Below are 12,969 nucleotides of genomic sequence, written 5' to 3'. Positions count from 1 at the left end.
ACAGTTACATGTAAGATAATGTGCATAACATTCACGTCTTTACTGTGTTCCAGAAATCTTGGAAAGAAATGCACAGAGACACAGAATTCAGATAAAATAATAAAATTTCTACTTGCAAGTGGGCGGGACCACCAGAAACTGATCTGGTTAATATCTGAACCCCCCTTTGTTCAGTGTTTCCCTTTTTGTATCCTTTTTAGCCATTATCTCATCCTGAGTGGTCTTTGATGTGCAAATACAATTCCAGTTCCCATTTACAAGTCATAGACACAAGATAGGCACATATACATTGTAAATTCACCAAGCCATTGCAAATTTGTTAGGTTAATGAAGTTACTGGTTAAAGAGTCAGATAACCGTCACCTTAAACAAGGAGTTATGGGAAAAGCAAATCTTAAAGGAACACATTACATATTTCGCTTCTACCACTACCTTAATATTCAATCTACTAAGTTATCTAAAACTTTTTCCTATCAACTGGGAAGCACTGGTTTTAGAGCACTAAACTCAAAAGGTCTTTTCAAAAAGCCCAAAGACTTACGATTCTAGTACAGCACTTCGTGGAGGAGGATCAAATACAAGGACGTGAATTCCTTGCTTCCCCTGCTTCCGCTCAGTCACAGAGGACCCTGACGGTGAGCGAAGGAACCGAGAGCCACCCAAGAGAAGAGCCAGCAACAGGGTCCAGGCAACTGGCCTTCGGGAGCTCGGAGGGGAAGAACAAAGGCTGGTGCCCTTGATACCGGTAAGAGGATCTCCACTGCCTATTCATATGCCAAACGCACAATCAAGCACATCTCTGCTAAGTACCAGATGGGACACAGAGAAGAATAGAAAACAGCAACCCACAAATAATTCCCGTTCTGAATATCACTGTAACTATGTTGATCCAGATAAAATAAGCACGGAAAACCAAAAGCAAGCACCTAAGGGTCGATACCCCAGCAAAGGCATACCAAGGACACTCTTCGTATCACGTATCACTGTAACCATAGCTGTGTTCCCTCCTGTAGGGGACTCCGCCTCACTTCCGGCTCCCAGCCAGGTGTCACCCGACAAGTGAGGGTCCCCTCTGCTGCATGCCAATGACTTGTGATTTACAGCAGAGGACGAGCACAAAGTGTAACGTGGCCCTCGAGGCCTATTCTACCACACTGCAGGCGCCTGAGGAAGTACACTGTAACTATTCATCTATCTATGCTCAGCCTAACCCCACCCGACTCAAAGTGAGGGCTTACTCAGTAAGTGAATATTGTTGGGCGTAGGGCCACTCGCCTGTAATCCTGGCACTCAGGAGGCTGAGGCATGAGGGTTGCTGAGAGGTCAAGGACAGCCTGGGCTACAAACGAGTTCAAGGCCAGCCTGAACTACATAGGGACATCCTGTCTCAAAAACAAACAAAAAAGAACTAACACTGAAATGCCACATTCTCGCTTAACTATGCTCAACAGAGTTTCTAAAATATGAACCCTCTAAACACTGTTAAAGATAAAGCACTTTATTTCAATATTAAGGAGAATGGCAAAGGGAAAAGGGTCCAGGGCCCAGGCAAGTCACGGTTCCAAGTGCCGATATGGGGACAGAAGGAAACCACAGAGGAAAAGGGCAAGTAAGAACAAACGCCAAGGCGGGCTGAGTTGCTCAGTCCTGCCCATTTCTTCAACTGCAACGAGGACAATGACAGATCTCCCTCCAGTTTAGGGTGGCTGCTGTATACAATAGCTGCCTTCTTCCCAACATGCCCCTACTCCCACCGAAAGAGTAACCTGAAGCTTGCTCTCCTCCCGGCAACTAGTGACGTCACCGGCTCCTCCAGTCCCTAGCCACACCTCACTCAACCCCGCCTCAGCTCCTATGAGCCCCGCCCCTGCTCCTATACAAGGCACTCGCTGCCCCGCCACGTTGCTTTTGTCTCTCCTTTGTTCGGAGACAGCCCGGCAGGTCTGTTCCCCTAATAAAGGCTTGTTGTGGCCTGGTCTGGTCTTGGTTTTCTGCCCTTTTACCTGACAGACAAGCCCATGACATAGCCACAGAGAACACAGCCTGAGGACAGGTATATAGCCAAAGTGAACGAGGAAGAGTGTGCTACCTGCCCAGCACCACAGACAGAATGGCAGACCTCTCCAGAACATGTGATCAGCTGAAGCCAGTGGCAGAGGCAGGCTCTGAGCTTAACGTGGAAAACACACATATGACATGTGCACACAGCGGCAGCGTGCATACTGAGTATGTCCCCTTGGCTCAGTAAAGGCAGCGAGGAGACAGAGAAATCAGGCCATGTGACTCCGCCCAAGACTGGGATGGGAGGCGATTCTCCCAGGGGGGTCTACAGTTCCTGAGAGGCCCAAGAGAGCTCTGGGAGAGGCCACCCTAGCCTGTCACTGGTGCTCAGAAGGAAGCTGCCGCCTCCCTAGCTAGGTCACACAAAGGTAAGACAATGGCACCTGAAACCCTGGTCAACAGGGCTCCCTTCCTCCTGGAGCACCGACAAGCTCACATTTCGGGAGGCTTTTATTGTTAATTTTAGAACGATTTATTATGGATGAAAAATTTATGTTTTTTAAGATAAAAAATACGAATGTCACATGACGCTTCTAGGAGAATTGTGATGGCTTGTGTCTAGATGTCCTCCCAAAGTCACATGCGGTCACATGTGGGGCTTTTTCAGAGGCAGTTGGAACAAGAGTGTGTGACACTGGAATTGATTCATGGTGCAATGCTGGACTCAAGGGCGCTAGGATTAAGGGGGTGAGTGCTGCCTGCCCTAAGTAGTCTACATAAGATAAAAGGGGCAGAAAGAGGCTGCTAAGGTCTCTTGTTGCTTTTGCTATCTTCTGTGTGCAATGAACTGTTCTCCTCTGTGATGCCCCTCTGCCATAGGCCACTCTGCCTTGGAGCCAGCCTACGGACTGAAACCTCTACAAACTGTGAGCTAAATAAACCCTTCGTTCTTTAACTCTGGTTAGCAGGTATTTTCTCAGCAGTGAGAAAAGTTAACTAAGACAAGAATTCTTCAGGCTGTATCTTCAGACCATAAGAGGACTAGTTTTTATTTTCTACATTTTTTCTTTGTATTTTTTGAGTTAGGACTGACAGACATTAACATTCACAAATGTTCAGTAAACAGCTCTATAAATGCTTCCTAGTGCATATACTCGAGTTGTGCATAGTTACGGACACACCCAGGTGAAGATCTAAACCACTCAAGGTTCATGCAGATCTACCTGAGAAGGGATTCTGATGACGACGCCTGAGGACATGAGGTTAAGTGGATTGGCATTACCTGTTCTTGGCCCTGGTGGCTATAGAGCTTGGTGCTTAACATCCTCAGTAGTCCCAGTGTCTTTGGTGCCTACAAAACAAATGCACACCGTACAAAGAAAGATTAATGGAATGGATTCTTAGGTATAAGTCATTTTATCATGAAATGAAAACTACAGCAGATTTTTTTAAGGGGTTAAAAAAAAATCACTAATAGTTGTAAGGGATCTTGGTGATACCGTTCTGTTTGGGAAAAAAATTCAAGTGTTACAATTGTACAAAATATATCCAAGATCAAACACCTTTGTCAAATCTGTAGATGGAAAGTCTAAGACAACTGACTCAAATTAGAACCAACTGTGATCCTTTCTCAACTGAGACCATCCCCAGCTACCATTTTGTTACCCAGCATCACCAGGGAATAACGCAGATCTTCCAATGGAAATTTCATTCAGTGAGAACTGATTCTATACTTTAGAAATCATCATTTAGAAACCAATATTTAAAGTAACTTAATAAAACATAACACTATTTTTGTGTTTAGATTTAATAAATATACTTACACAAGCAAGAAAACACGATGACAATAAGAAATGGAAAATAATCACTGTAGCAGATATAGAGAACTGTGACACTCCCACCTTAGTGCTGGAGAGATGGTAAAATGGTACAGCCACTGTGGAAAACTTTGGAAGCTCCTCAGAAAGTTAAGCACAAGATCATAATCTAGCAATTCCTTCCTAGGCCTATCCCAAGAGAACTGAAGTCAGGTACTCAAACAAATCTTCTAAGTGGATGTTCACAGCAATATTATTCACAATAGCCAAAAAATGAAAATAACTCAAATGTCTATTAACCAATGAATGAATAAAAAATATGCAGTCTATCCATACAAAGGAATATTAGTCAGCTATAAAAAGGAACAAAGTACTACTCCATGCTACACAACAGTTGAGCCTCAAAAGCATTATGGCAAGTCAAAATGCCAGACAGGAAAGAAACTGAAGAGGACATCAGAAATGGAAAGATGCTCCGTGTTTGAAAATGGAAAGACACCCCACGTTTTTGGATGAGTACAACCTAATATTGTTAAAACAGTCGATGTACAGATTCAATGCGATTCCTATTAAAATCCAACAACACTCTCCACAGGACAAAAAAGGAATCCTGAATTTCATGTGGAATCAGGAAAAACCCAGAACAGCCAAAGCAACCGTGAGCAAAAAGAGCAACACTGGAGGAGTCACTATTCTACTGGATGTCAAGCTCTACTCTTAAAGACCTAGTTAAAAAGAGCATGGCACTGGCACTAAAACAGGTGCAGACCAGTGAGACAGAAGAGAAGTCACAAAAACAAACCCAAGCTCCCACAGCCATTGGATTTTTGTAACAGGACCAAAAACATACACTGGCCACAAGACAGCCTCTTTAACAAAAGCTCTGAGAGAAGTAGGCAGCGCCATGAAGACTGAAGCGGGATTCCCCCTCTCCTGTCCTGTGCAAAGATCACATCAAAATACATCGAAACCCTAGACAGAAAGCAGAAACTCTGAGACTGTAGGACGACAGCACAGGGAAGTACCTGAAGCCACAAGAACAGAAAAGACTTCCAAGAATCAACAAACAAACTACTTTAAATTAAAGGCCTCTACACAGCAAAGGAAGCAACTAACAGTGAAGAGACACCCACTGCATCAGGGAAAATCTTTACCAGCTACTCTTCTGCGAGAGGACTAATATCTAGAATATACAAAGAACTCAAAAAATTAACCCCCACAAAATAAGGAACCCAATAAAAAAGTAGGAAATTAACTGACTACATACTTCTCAAAAGAAGTTCAAATAGCCAAAAAGTATAGGAAAAATGTTCAACATCTCTAGTCATTAGGGAAATGCAAATTAAAATAACATTGAGATTCCATCTCATCGCAGACAGAATAGCCATCATCAAAAATACAAAAATAAACAACGAATGCTGGTGGGGATGCAGGGAAAATGAATTCTCTTGCACTGTTGGTGGGAGCATGACCTGGTACAACCACTGTGGAAATCAGCAAGGAGATCCTCAAAAGACGGAATGTAAAGTCACCCTCTGGACCCAGCTAGATCACCTGGGTATATTTCAGAAAAAATGAAGGACTTCGCATTACAGTGGTCCACACACTCCCACTTTCACAACAGCACAGTGCACAGTGGCTGAGTGGTGGGACTGGTCTCGATGCCCACCAACACAAGAGGAAAAACAGTATCGCATCATCTGCAGGAAAATGGATAAGAATGAGTCACATTAAGAGAAATCAGCCAGACTCAGAAAGTTAAATATCACATGTTTTTTATTAAATGAGGAACCTAAAACATGCATGAGTTGATGAATAAATAAATTGAGAGAGGGCAGGCGACCAGCGGGTAGACTTTCGGGACAGGAGAAGGGGATAAGCCAGAAGGGGGGAGGGACCATGAGAGGCGGGTAATGAAAATGAGATTAAGTTATGTTCATTGTATGAACCAGCTTCCCAAAACAAACTCTACAGCCATGTAATATTAACATGCACTAGCAAAACATGATGCAATTTTAAAACAAGAAAAAGCAGCAGTCTCAATAAAATAAAAAATTCATCTGAGTATGTGGAACAGGTTTGTAATCCCGAATATCGGGAGCCTGAGGCAGAAGGATCACAAGTTGGAGGCCAGCCTGGATGACTTATCGAGACCCTGTCTCAAAAATTAAAAATAAGAAAAAATTTTACAGAAGGAAGCTTCCCCGCCTCCATCCCAGGCTCCTAGGGCAGTGAAGCTCAGCCGGTCCCAGCACCCGGAAGGAAGCTCCCCCACTGCCATCCCAGGCTCCTACGGCCAAGGTGAGCCAGTCCCAGCACCGGGAAGGAAGCTCCCCCACTGCCATCCCAAGCTCCTAGGGCAGAGAAGGTGAGCTCCGTGGGTGCCAGAAGCACCCCACCCCCACCCCGTGGAAATGAGAAGACACATACACAAGCCTCAAAAACAGACTTCCAGATCACCTCCAGCAACCCCAAAGGGAAATGAGATGGAACATTCTGATACTCAACCACCTGCATTCTCTGAACTGGCAACAAAAGAGGATCTGGGAAAAATGAAATCAGATATAATTACTCAGATAACAGCAAAGATTTTGCTCATGGTGCAAGACATGATTAATAAATCTAGAGAGGACACACATTAAAAAAAACAGAGAATCTGAGGAACATGATGGAATCCCAACACAGGAAACAAATGGAATCCATAAAACAGATACAAACAGATTTCCAAGAGATTAAAAGCTCCATCGAAAGTCTGTGCAGCAGAATGAACCAATGTGAGGATAGAATTTCACATACAGAAGATAAGATTGCAATTAGTGAGGAGGAAAAGAAAAATTGCTTTAAAATTGTAAGGGAACACGAGAAATCAATCCAGCAGCTGCTAGACGATGCAAAGAAGAATAACATAAAACTGATTGGAGTCAGTGAGGAAAGAGGAGAGAGTGCAGATGACATAAAAAAACTCTTCACAGAGGTGATGGCAGAAAACTTCCCAAGGAGGAGAAAAGAACTTGACATACAGATAGGTAAGGCATATAGGACTCCATACAGCCTTGATCAAAAACAATCTACACATAGGCATATAATAGTTAGGATTCCAGAAATCCAACAGAAGAACAAAATTCTACAAGCAGTTAGAAAAAAGAAACAAATCACATACAAAGGAAAGCCCATCAGAATCACAGCAGACTTCTCAATGCAAACCCCCAAGGCAAGAAGAGCTTGGAGTGATGTTTTTCAAGCCCTAAAGGAAAACAGCCTCCAACCCAGATTGATGTACCCTGCAAAACTATCTTTCAAAATTGATGGAGAAATAAGATACTTTCATGATAAAGAGCACCTCAGGAACTTCATGAATATCAAATCGGCACTCCAAAAATTTTTAGACAATACGCTAGGAAAAGACAATGAGGATCACAATCCCAGGAAACCCAGCAGAATGAATCCATTGGGCGTGACAAATTAAACGCAAAGAGGGAGAATCCAACAAAAAGAAAAAGTCACGACAGGGCTTTTAAAACTTTTAACTTCATCTCCCTAATGAGTGTATAATTCAATCTTATTATTGTACTGATTAGTATTTTTCTGATTCTAGAGTTGCACACCATTCCTTGTGCTATACTGGCTATTTATCATCTTATATCTACATTTTAATTGGGTTGTCTATTAATGAGCTCTAAGAATTCTTTATATATTCTGCTCATAGGTTCTATGCATTGTAAATATAGTCTAAGGACTACTTTTCATTTTAACGATGTCATTTAAAGTTCTAAATTTTGATGGAATCTCATTTATCAATTTTTTTCTTTTATACATCGTGTTTTTTGTATCCTAGGTAGTTCTTGCCAACCCTGAATTCATAAATATTTTCCCTTATAATTTCTTCTTAAAGTTTTATACTTTTAGGCTTTCTTATTTAGGTTCATAGATCCCTTCAAGTTATTTTCATGTATGGAAAAAAAGGGTTGAGGTTAATTTTTTATATACGGATACCAGGTGTTCTAGTGCTGTTTGCTGAGACACTATCTCTTCCTCGGCTCTTGAATTGAGTTTATATTCTATAAAATGCTAATGTTAAATAATCTTTCAAAACTCAGTGGACCATATATGTGTGGTTCGATTTCTAGATTCTCTGTTTTATTCAAATGATCTATATATCTTTTCTTACACCAACACTGCCTTCATTACTGTAGCTTTAGAAGAAGTCTTAAAATTGGGTGCTAACCGTCTTCCAACACTGTTTTTATTTTTGTTTTTGGCTTTTCTGGGTCCTTTGTACTCCTACATAACTTTTAAATTTCAATATCCAGTTCTTCATTTATAGCAAGTATACATAGACCTGAATTTTTATATATACTTTGTGTTTTCTAATCCTGCTAAATTCAAATACAAGTTCTAGGGGCTCCTAGAGATTTCTAGTATTTTCTCTGTAGATGGTCATTTCATCTACATATAAAGATTTTGCTTCTGCTGTGCCAATCCTATCCTAGTTGTGTCATTTTATTGCCAGACTATTTTGATTTAGACCTATGTTTCAAAGTCTAATGGACAGATGAAGAGTAGGCATATATGCCCTTGTTCCCCACTTTAGGGAGAAAGCATTGTATCTTCTCCATTCATAGAAGGAGTTTTTGTTGGAAGTATGGAGTACATGTCTTTGATCTGTTGAGAAGTTTCTGTTCTCCTTCTAGTCTCCTGACAGCTTTTACTATGAACAGCTGTAGAATTTAGTCCAATACTCTTTCTCCAACTCGTGACAGGATCACATGGCTTTCTCCTTTTCTCTGTTAAAATGATGACTTTTGGGGGTGGATCTTCCAATGCTGAACCAACACTGCCATCCCTATAATAAAACCACTTTCTACATACTGCCAGATCTGACTTCTAAGAGTTTGTTTTGTTAAACAAATTTCTATCTATGTTCATATCTTTTCCTTCTATTATCTTCATCCAGTTTTAGGATTAGCACAATGTTGAGTTCCTAAAATGAGGGGAGAAGTGTTCCTTCTTTTTTCTGCTTTAAATGTTTGATATAATTTATCAGTTAAAATGTTTACGAGCCTGCTGTTGTCATATAGGTAGGTTTTCAAGCTAGGAATATACTTTCTTTAATAGGTGCTATTCAAATTTTATATTTCCTCCAGAGTTAGTTTCATTAATTTGTCTTCTAAGTTACTTCTTAGAAGTTGTCAAATTTATTTCAAAAAAGATTTTTGTAATATGCTTTCTATATCCTTTTAAATTCTGGAAAATCTGTGGTAATGTCTCCTAGATCTTATTATTGTAATTTTAAAAATGTATAACTGATATTGTGTAACAGGAAGAAAAGGTCTAAAAGAGCAGGGGAATTGGGAGGGGGAGGGGAAGGGAAAAAAGGGAAAGGAAAAAATATGAGAAGAGGAAAAAAATGGAAAAAAGGTCTTTACAAATAGGGAAGGGTGGAGGGGGTGAAGGGAGGGCAAGGGAAGGGGAAAAAAAATAAGAACCAAGAGACTCATGTAATGGTACAAGATCCCAATGATGAATGTAACTGTATTTTATACCTAAAATGTACCAATAAACTTAATGGGGAAAAGAAAAAAAAAAGAACTATTAAAAAAAAGAAAAAATTTTACAGTGCTCAATAGATGTAACTTAGTGCGCACTGAGCTCAATCGCCAGATCTACCTACACCAAGAAAAAAAGAAAGTTTTGTCAATTTTATATGTACTTTTATCCAAAATTTTGACTTTAAGAATACAAATGGACAAGAATAGCCTTGTAGAACACCTGAGAGTTGACTGAGTGCTTTGACATGTGTCACCTGGTTTGACCCTGGCAGACAGCTCGGTACATGACTGGCAAGATGCGAGCTGGGATTTAAGCACCAGCCTTCTCACATAAGAGCCTGGGTCCTCCTTTTGGCCCTGGTATTGAATTCTGATCTGGTTCCGGTGACAGCTGATTGTACTTAGCTGTGGACAGAGCAAGTCTATCTTTCTATTCCTAATGCCTGCAGCAGTGATTCGATGTTGAACAAATGAACATACAAAAAGACGTCACATGGATGGCACTGACATTAATTTAGAAATTTTGTTCAATGCGGATATTGAATTTTGCATAGTCTCTTTTACAATCTGGCAGCCTGGGGAGAGACTAGAATATATACATCAGCAGCGCTTTCCCGTCGATATCTATCCCAGTACAACTGCAGCCTTAAACAAACATTAAGAGGAGGTTCGATGAGAACAATGTCGTCCACCTGACAAAAGCAGCTAATCCTGTAATCTCAGATGATGTTAGGTCTCTGCAGAATGACTGTGAGTTTAGCTGCAAGACACGTTAAAAAACCACTAATGTAATTAAAATACACTTGCAGCATTTCAAGAAGTTAATCATGCAGCAGGGCACTCAGTTTGCAATTCAATATTTTTCCTACCTTTTTTGTCAGTGCACAAGCAATTCCCCTTTGCAAGACTCCAGTAAAGCCTCAGGTCAGGGAGAGAAGGACCATGCACATCCCAGCAGCATGCAATGCTCCAGAGGAGCCGAGAGCGCCCAGGGGAACTAAAGAGCCTCGGGGAAAGGCTTCCAGTACACAAGCGGACTCCGGCACACCACCGTCCCAGAGCACTGGGGCACACGGCTGCTCAGTAACACAGTGCCAAAACACACTCACACTTCGCCTCCTTTACATCTCCCTGCCTCCTCCAAGCTCATCCAGTTTTTTCTTTTTACCTCAATGTAAAATTTTGACCAATTTCACAGCTATAGAAAAGTAAAAATGATCACATAAGAAACTGTCAGCAAACCTTTCACCGGAGTGACCAGTCTTTTATATTCTGTCACATTGTTTAATCTCTACACATGCTGTTTGTGTTATGTTCTGTTGTGCTGTGTTGTGTTGTGTGATTTGGTTTGGTCTGGTTTCAGACAAGGTCTTCCTAAATCGCCAGGAGGATCTGAAACTCATGTTCTTCCTGCCTCAGCCTCCTTGGTGCTGGATTAAAGGCATGTATTATTACCACACCCAGCTTCTTACATATACTTTTTTAATAACTGTATTTTGACTAAACTGTTTGCAAATAAGCTTCAGGCATCATATTTCCTTTAGATAGATTTGAGGGAGAAAAAATCTTCAAACACTTTTGGAGATTTGCCCTGTCACATATAAAACTACAAACTGTATGAATTAAGCCAGAAAGACAAACATGGCTAATATATCCCTATAAAAAAGAAATAATGGAGCTGGGGATTTAGCTCAGTGGTTTCGCCGACTGCTGCGCAAGCGCAAGGACCCGAGTTTGATCCCTAGTATCAAAAAAACAAACAAACAAAAGAGAGAGAGAGAGAGAGAGAGAGAGAAAAGAAACAATGTGCCCAGTTATGTACAAGTAACTCCTACCTCACCCTTATTTTTTGGTAATTAAGGCGTAATCACCATAACATGAATCAGACATGGATACAATTTCACAGGGAGAGGGAAGTGCTGTAGCAAAAGTGGGAGATGGCCCATACTGACTCCTGCCTTCAGTGTTCACCTCAGGGCTCTCAGCCCTCTGGTCTGACAGGTGGCTGATAAGCCTCACAATGCCCTCCTGCCTGACTTCTGTAGACAGAATCAATGGGTGGCAGAACAGGAAGCAGAGAACAAACAGAAAGCCCAGGACCGCATAAGCTGAGCTACAAACATAAATGGATGTAAGGTCAGGTGCCACATAAAGCAGTAAAAGTCAATCTCATTTGGAAAAAAAGACCACTTTGTTGGGTGAAATCACAATTATAGATTTCAGCACATGTCAAATGCTAAAAAGTAATGATGGAAGATTACTATAGTTGCTGAAGATTTCTTTTCAAAGGTACATCTGCATTAGTTCCTTTTCAATACCAAACCATTTATTCTTTTAGAAGGTTATTTTTAAATCAGTCTATTTCAAGAAAAATAACAGGGCAAATGCATTACTGAGGTAAACAACCAAACACATTTATTTGCGTTGTGCTTCAGCTTAATTTTTTGGCTTCTTCCCTCACTCATACAGAAATCTAACTGACTATCACACAACACTGCCCACCCATCACGGGAAACATGCTAAGCATGAGCTGTGTGATTTTGATCACGTGCCTGCTTTCATGTAGTTTACGCAGGATGGTGACGTGGTAGACAGAGCCAGTTAGTATCCACCAACACCTAGTTTTTCTCACTTTTCTAGGCAACTGGAGAACTACTCCCAGACCCTTTGAAACTAGGAGGAGTCATACGATTAGCTTTAAATAAAGAGATACTGCTGCTTCCGATCTAACACATAAAAGGTCCCACTTTTTATCCCTCTCTTCCCTTCTAAGGTCATAAATTAAGATACAGAGGCCTCAAGAGGGTTCCCCATGGGTCCTATGATTACCGGCTGGAACAAGCCAAGGACAGACAACAGCAGGCTTTGCCACAAATAAGGTACCAATGTTTATGTGGCAAGTGACAGAAATATTAGGACTGTTCATTGCTTGTTCATGGGATTGTCTGCATTATTACAATGGTGTAGAAGCTGAGCCTACATTAACTTTTTTTTTTCCATTAAGTTTCTACAGTGATTATTATAGTTGAAAGGAATTGTGTTAGTCAGCTTTCCTCTGCCACGACAAAAATCTGAGACAACAACTCCAAGGAGGAAAGGTTGCCCTGGCTTACAGATTCAGAAGGTTCAGTCCATGGCATGTGGCTCCATTGCTTCTATGCCTGCGGTAAAGGCGGCAGGAGAGTGTGGCTGAGGAAAGCCACTCACCTTAAGGCAGTCAGAAGGGAGAGAGTCAGAGGCAAGATAAGGCCTTCAAAATTAGGCGCTGAGTGACCTACTTCCCTCAACTAGGCCTTATCTCCGAGCAGTCCATTCAGCTATGAGCTCATCAATGGCTTAGTGGCCTCATGATCCATTGATCCATGCAGCATCTCTTAAACCAATCAACTTTCTGTGGAGGTTAGCTGTCACGGTACAGCATGCTTTGGTACTCGTCTCCAAAGGCTCAGGCGTTAGAGGTGTGGTTGCCAGCCTGTGGTGCTGTTGGGAGTGGGAAACCTTTAGAAGGTGAGGGTCTAGTGGAAGAAGTTGTATCAGGGGCACTGTGTCCTTGAAAGGGCAATAAGGACCTCATCCTCCCTTCCTTCTCCACCCCCCACCTC

General features: G+C 41.5%; 1 protein-coding gene across 3 annotated transcripts in view; it reads right to left on the bottom strand.

The window, feature by feature from the left end:
- Nbas (NBAS subunit of NRZ tethering complex) overlaps positions 1-12,969 on the bottom strand; it is a gene marked incomplete at its 5' end in the record, with an annotated part of 266,027 nt that overhangs the window by 212,286 nt on the left and 40,772 nt on the right. For all 3 annotated transcript variants that reach the window (XM_087199614.1, XM_087199615.1, XM_087199616.1), the window contains 1 exon segment: positions 3,284-3,352. In XM_087199614.1, the coding sequence (XP_087055740.1) occupies positions 3,284-3,352 (69 nt within the window).

This window comes from Heterocephalus glaber, unplaced genomic scaffold (assembly GCF_053883595.1).
Source record: "Heterocephalus glaber isolate CG9 unplaced genomic scaffold, H.glaber_assembly_v1.0 deba00001724, whole genome shotgun sequence".
In the NCBI taxonomy this organism is placed as follows: Eukaryota; Metazoa; Chordata; class Mammalia; order Rodentia; family Bathyergidae; genus Heterocephalus; species Heterocephalus glaber.
Note: the sequence above shows the minus strand (reverse complement) of the source record. Positions and strands in the feature narration are given on the sequence as shown.